This window comes from Nerophis lumbriciformis, linkage group LG04 (genome assembly GCF_033978685.3).
Source record: "Nerophis lumbriciformis linkage group LG04, RoL_Nlum_v2.1, whole genome shotgun sequence".
Classification (NCBI taxonomy): Eukaryota; Metazoa; Chordata; class Actinopteri; order Syngnathiformes; family Syngnathidae; genus Nerophis; species Nerophis lumbriciformis.
In genome coordinates, this window is record NC_084551.2 from 4,665,422 (window position 1) to 4,672,500 (window position 7,079).

The following is a 7,079-nucleotide window of genomic DNA, read 5'->3' on the forward strand; positions in this document are numbered from 1 at the left end:
AAGTGTGCGTGGCATTCACTTGTGTGTGCGTACAGAAGCCGCACATATCTTGTAACTGGGCCGGCACGTTGTTAGAAAGGATGAAAAGCGGACGTGAAGACAGCTCGTTAAAGGCAGTGCCTTTAAGGCACGCCCCCAAGACTGTGGTCCGGCTGGACTACGAGATATAATGACTGATGAACACCTTCGTTCGATAATGAAGGTTGCCTCAGCTCAAAGCCTGAGCCCCGACATTAATGTACTAGCATCCAAGAAAAGATGGCAGGTATCTGGCTTGGGCACATCAGATTAGATCAGTGTGTTGCAAACTGAGCAGTTTAAAGTCCTGAATGGTTGGTTTATTCATTGTTATTTTATTTTCAAATTTATTAGCCTGTGGAAAAAGTTAATGTTGATATTTACTTCAGAAGGCTGCAAATAGAAAAGAGGCATTACATTTTTATTTAAATTGTATTTGATATGCCATTGATATTTTTTTATTATTATTATTATTATTTGAAACTCGATTTTGCATGTCACTATAAAGTTATATAAGCCTTGCTTGTTCAATATTCAATGCAAAACTTGTTTGGGTCCCTGTTAAAAGGTTAATTTGTTCAACCTTGGCCCGCGGCTTTGTTCAGTTTAAAATTTTGGCCCATTCTGTATTTGAGTTTGACACCCCTGGTCTACGCGTTTCTCCTCAATTGAGCCAAATTTAATTCTGTCTCTGCTTAATTCCTTGCTTCTTGTCTTGTTTAGTAGATGTCATCAGTGTTTGTACCTGACACACCCCTTAGACCAGGGGTCGGCAACCCAAAATGTTGAAAGAGCCATATTGGACCAAAAATACAAAAACAAATCTGTCTGGAGCCGCAAAAAATTAAAAGCCATATTACATACAGATAGTGTGTCATGAGATATAAATTGAATTAAGAGGACTTAAAGGAAACTAAATGACCTCGAATATAGCTACAAATGAGGCATAATGATGCAATATGTACATATAGCGAGCCTAAATAGCATGTTAGCATCGATTAGCTTGCAGTCATGCAGTGACCAAATATGTCTGATTAGCACTCCACACAAGTCAATAACATCAACAAAACTCACCTTTCATGCACAACGTTAAAGGTTTTGTGGACAAAATGAGACAGAAAAAGAAGTGGCATAAAACACGTCCTAGAAAGTCGGAGAAAGTTATACATGTAAACAAACTAAGGTGAGTTCAAAGACCGCCAAAATTAGTAGGACAAAACGGCGCTCGCCAAATACTCGAATCAGTGAAGCCCAGAGGTGGGTAGAGTAGCCAGAAATTGTACTCAAGTAAGAGTACTGTTACTTTAGAGATTTATTACTCAAGTAAAAGTAAGGAGTAGTCACCCAAATATTTACTTGAGTAAAAGTAAAAAGTATGTTGTGAAAAAACTACTCAAGTACTGAGTAACTGATGAGTAACATACACACTCATATATATATATATATATATATACATATACATTGATATATACAGTATATCATTTATATGTATTTATTTTTGCTGTTTTTGTTTACATGTTAAAGGTGTTTTAATGAATATACATGCATGTTTAACATATAGATTCCTTTCTTTCATGAAGACTAGAATAAAAGTTGGTGTATTACCTGATTCTGATGACTTGCATTGATTGTAATCAGACAGTAGTGATGATAATGTCCACGTTTTCAAATGGAGGAGAATAAAAGTTCCTCCTTTCTGTCTAATACCACATGAAAGTGGTTGGTTTTTGGCATCCTATTTGTCCAGCTTCCATATTCGTTTTTATACACTTTACAAGAAATATATTGGCGTCAAACTCCGTAGCTTGCTAGCTTGTTTGCGCTGGCTTTCGGAGACTCTTGTCTTGAAAGCGCAAGCGCGATGGAGTGGCACTTTTATTGTGAAGACAGGAACGTCCTCATGTGCGGTCAGTCTTGAGGCTTTTGACGGGATGTACGGTTGAAATAAAAAAAAGTATATTTTTTCCTTCACACTTTTGATTGATTGATTGGAACTTTTATTATTAGATTGCACAGTACAGTACACATTCCGTACAATTGACCACTAAATGGTAACACCCCAATAAGTTTTTCAACTTGTTTAAGTCAGGTCATGTGACCACCTGGCTCTGTTTGATTGGTCCAACGTCACCAGTGACTGCATCTGATTGGTGGAACGAAGTGAAACGTCACCAGTAAGGCAGGCACTTTGAAGGTCTGTCTGACAGACCAAAACAAACAAAGCGTGCATTAACAGATCGATAAAAATTAGTAGCGAGTAGCGAGCTGAATGTAGATAAAAGTAGCGGAGTAAAAGTAGCGTTCCTTCTCTATAAATATACTTAAGTAAAAGTAAAAGTATGTTGCATTAAAACTACTCTTAGAAGTACAATTTATCCCAAAAGTTACTCAAGTAGATGTAACGGAGTAAATGTAGCGCCAGGCCCGGCCCTAACCAATCTGGCGCCCTAGGCAAGATTTTAGGTGGCGCCCCCCCCACATCGGCAGTGAAGTGTATATACTCACAAGAAACCGAATAGCTTTGTCTTTGACCTTTTTTTTACTTAAAGAAAGCAAATTAACAATCAGAATAGTTAACAAGATAAAAAAAAATATGAATAAATAAATGAATGCAAAAAATAAAAAATGAATATATGAAATACAATATTTTTTACATACATATTGCTTAATTAACATTAATGATGTGCACTTTAACAACTAGGCTTACAACTATACCTAATATATAAAGGGGTGGAAAAGTGACTATTACCTGCAGGGCAAACATTAGCTAACCAGAAGGCAATAACAATGTAAACAAAAAACACCTGCTTAAAAGATCTAATACAAATGTCCCTGAGGAATGTAAGGTGGGAGTACTGTAATTACCTAATGTTACATTATTATTTTCCATAACAATTTAGCCCCCTCCACAATATTAACCCGACGTTAAAACAGAACTAGCTATTTATTGATTAGCAATTGCCGAGTCATGTAACATTAGCTTAATGCTAAAAAGCCAGGTTACTATCACATTCTGTAACAGACAAATCATTTCATGTAGGCTAACGTTACCTACCTGCTACCTCTGTCTTTTTCTCGTTTCTCCTCCTCTTCTTTTCTCTTTTTTCTTCCCTGGGCACCTGACAGTTTTGGCCGTTTTGACATCTTGTGTTGATTTTTTGATGTGGTGACGTCCAAAAAGAGTCATGATACGGGAAGGGAGGGGGCGCACCGTATATAATATTTCTATTATATAGGCTTTACTTTGCATTTTAATTAACGTGGGATTATTTTTTTGTATTTAGAAATAATAGTACCAACTTTTTTTTTTTTTTCTCCTACATTTGTGGCACTGGCGTGGCGCCCCCTGATGGACGGCGCCCTTAGCATTTGCCTATACGGCCTATGCCACGGGCCGGCCCTGTGTAGCGCGTTACTACCCACCTCTGGTGAAGCCTGTTTAATATAAACAGTGTGCTTCGTAACAATTAGGGAGGCTTGTGTCATGTTTGTCCTCCTACAGAAACCATATTAAAACAAAAAATAGATTTTTTTTCTCCTCATCTTTTTCCATTTTTCATACATTTTTTAAAAAGCTCCAGAGAGCCACTAGGACGGGTTGCCGACCCCTGCCTTAGATCATGTTGGGGGCCAAGAAAAATGTTCTGTGGGCGGCAAGTGGCCCCAAGGCCAGACTCGGGGGCAGCTCTGATGTTCTTGTATTGGTTGTCATGAAATGAAAGGCTTCATTAAGGACAGAGTATCATCATTTAGCAATGCATACCTGGATGTCTGGTTGGCCTCCACAGCGCTGAGCCTGTACTCCAGGCTGATAGGGGCCGTCACACCCAACAGGGGAATACGGTAGTTTTCCCCGTATTTAACGGTCTGCTCGTTAGCACAATCTAGGAAGTAAAAGCAGAGTGGTTGGCGCTTAAGTGAAAGGAAGAAGGAGGAATAATCACAGCGGACAGCGACTCTTCAAAAAGGGAGGAGTGACAGAGGAAGACATCACCAGTCGAGTCTGAGGGGCGGAACATCTCGACAGATGTAGGAGCATAAAAAAAAGGGAACAGATTGTCAAGAAGTGAGGGAACACTGATCCAGAAATGTCGGGGCTAGAATTAGAGGGAAAAGACAGCAGGGAAGAAGGAAGAGTGGGCTGTTGCTTAAAGAGCTGCATAATTACTGGCTGACAGCCTCGCGGAGAAAAAGACACACAATCACAACAAACATACACAACCTCGTCATCAGCTGGCAACACACCACACACTCCATATGGCAGCGCTTCCACATATTACTGCACTGCGGTCGCCTTTATCCACGCTTGGTTTCAGCCCACTGCTGCCTCCATGCTTCAATTCATTTGCCTCTTCGCTCTTTTTCCTCTCTTCTTTGATGCTACTTTCACTGATCTAGCATTAGCATCAGTGTTGGGACTAACGCGTTACAAAGTAACGCGTTACTGTAACGCCGTTAGTTTCGGCGGTAACTAGTAATCTAACGCGTTTTTTTTTTTTATTCAGTAATTTAGTTACCGTTACTACATGATGCGTTACTGCGTTATTTTACGTTACGTTTGATGTAGTATCGGCTAGAAACAGAAGCGCTGCGGTGTCGTTCTTCTGAATCTTCCTCTGTCACAAGCCGGAGAGAAGAAAAGAGGCGCGGTCTATGTGTGTGTGGGTGGGGGTGTGGGGAGGGGAGGCACACAAGTGATCCGCGGTTTGATATATGAAACAAAAAAAAAAAGTTGTTGGCACGTTCAGTCCACACACAGCGTGGTCATGGCGAGCGGAGTAACGGAGGAGCTTGAACGCCCCACGCCATTGAATCGGTGTGTTTATAGGTGCAGACTCGGTTGTGCAAAACGAGGGTTTTAAACACATGCTGAACGTGCTTGAACCACGTTACGACATCCCGTCGCGCACCCACTTCAGCAATAAGATTGTGCCAGATCCTTATGAGCAGGAGAAGAAAAAAGTTGTGGATGAACTATCCCGAGCATCATCTGTTGCGCTCATGACAGACGGCTGGACGTCCAGCGGAACTATAAGCGCTCACTTCATCACAGCAGACTGGGAGATGAGAAGACACGCCCCCTCTACGAGAGTCACCTTGCGCAGGTACTGACACAAGCAGTGGAGGACTGGAAGATAAAGATATCCCAGTCACACGTGATAATGCCAAAAATCAAATAATTACAGAGAATGAGGCAGGACTGGGACCACAGATAGGTGCTTTGCACATGTAGTGAATTTGGCATCACAGAAGGGAATCTCAGTCAATAGGATGGAGCGCCTCTTTGGGAGGATCAGGAAGGTTTCCTACTTCCACCCAAGCACAACAGCTGCTCATGTGCTTAAGACAAAGCAAGAAATGCTAAAGCTGCCTGCTCATACATGATGTCCCAACGAGGTGGAACTCCACTTATGATATGTTGGAGCAGCAGGCAGCTATATACTCTGCATTGACCCACAACACCCTGAAGACAAATGTCACCCTGTCTGATGATGATGTGAGAGTGGCAGATGAGGTCCTCCAGGTGCTTAAACCCCTCAAAAGTGTTACATCTCTACTGAGCACTGAAACTTCACCATCTGTGTCAATGATTTCATTAATTATGTTAAAAGGAAAATAAAAAAGCATGTCAAGTTGATCAACAGATTGTATTATTCTCCAGTGCAATAACAGTACTGAAATGAAGGCAAAAAGGGCATTAATGGGAGCTTTAAAAAAAAAATAAGAAAAAAAGAAGTAACTAAATAGTTACTTTTCACAGTAACGCATTACTTTTTGGTGTAAGTAACTGAGTTACTTTTGAAATAAAGTAACTAGTAACTGTAACTAGTTACTGGTTTTCAGTAACTAACCCAACACTGATTAGCATTTATATAGCGCTTTTCTCTAGTGACTCAAAGCGCTTTACATAGTGAAACCCAATATCTAAGTTACATTTAAACCAGTGTGGGTGGCACTGGGAGCAGGTGGGTAAAGTGTCTTGCCCAAGGACACAACGGCAGTGACTTAAGATGGCGGAAGCAGGAATCGAACCTGGAACCCTCAAGTTGCTGGCACGGCCACGCTACCAACTGAGCTAGTTACTGGCATATTCAACTGAATATGGGTCGAAGATTATTTGCAAATCGTTGTATTCCGTTTATATATACAATTTCCCAACTCATATGGAAACTACCCAGGTAAATGGAACGCAGCACAAAAGCACCTTTAAACTGTCTTAAATGCAGTATCAAGGCTATATTTTGGACAACACACTGCTAATACACCATTGTGGGATCTCAGAGACTTACAATGTGTAGAAAAAAATTGTAAAATACGATAATAAATAAATAAATCGGAACCTCATAGGACTCCGGAGGCAGCGGACAGGTACCGACAGGCCAAGCGGTGTGCGGCTTCAGCGGTCGCGGAGGCAAAAACTCGGACATGGGAGGAGTTCGGCGAGGCCATGGAAAACGACTTCCGGACGGCTTCGAAGCGATTCTGGACCACCATCCGCCGCCTCAGGAAGGGGAAGCAGTGCACTATCAACACCGTGTATGGCGAGGATGGTGTTCTGCTGACCTCGACTGCGGATGTTGTGGATCGGTGGAGGGAATACTTCGAAGACCTCCTCAATCCCACCGACACGTCTTCCTATGAGGAAGCAGTGCCTGGGGAATCTGTGGTGGGCTCTTCTATTTTTGGGGCTGAGGTTGCTGAGGTAGTTAAAAAGCTCCTCGGTGGCAAGGCCCCAGGGGTGGATGAGATCCGCCCGGAGTTCCTTAAGGCTCTGGATGCTGTGGGGCTGTCTTGGTTGACAAGACTCTGCAGCATCGCGTGGACATCGGGGGCGGTACCTCTGGATTGGCAGACCGGGGTGGTGGTTCCTCTCTTTAAGAAGGGGAACCGGAGGGTGTGTTCCAACTATCGTGGGATCACACTCCTCAGCCTTCCCGGTAAAGTCTATTCAGGTGTACTGGAGAGGAGGCTACGCCGGATAGTCGAACCTCGGATTCAGGAGGAACAGTGTGGTTTTCGTCCTGGTCGTGGAACTGTGGACCAGCTCTATACTCTCGGCA

General features: G+C 42.3%; 1 protein-coding gene across 3 annotated transcripts in view; it reads right to left on the minus strand.

Moving 5' to 3' along the window:
• LOC133594847 (uncharacterized) overlaps window positions 1-7,079 on the minus strand; it is a 65,872-nt gene that overhangs the window by 25,708 nt on the left and 33,085 nt on the right. For all 3 annotated transcript variants that reach the window (XM_061947694.1, XM_061947693.1, XM_061947691.1), the window contains one exon: window positions 3,782-3,902. In XM_061947694.1, coding sequence (XP_061803678.1) covers window positions 3,782-3,902 — 121 coding nt within the window. The remainder of the gene's footprint in view (window positions 1-3,781; window positions 3,903-7,079) is intronic.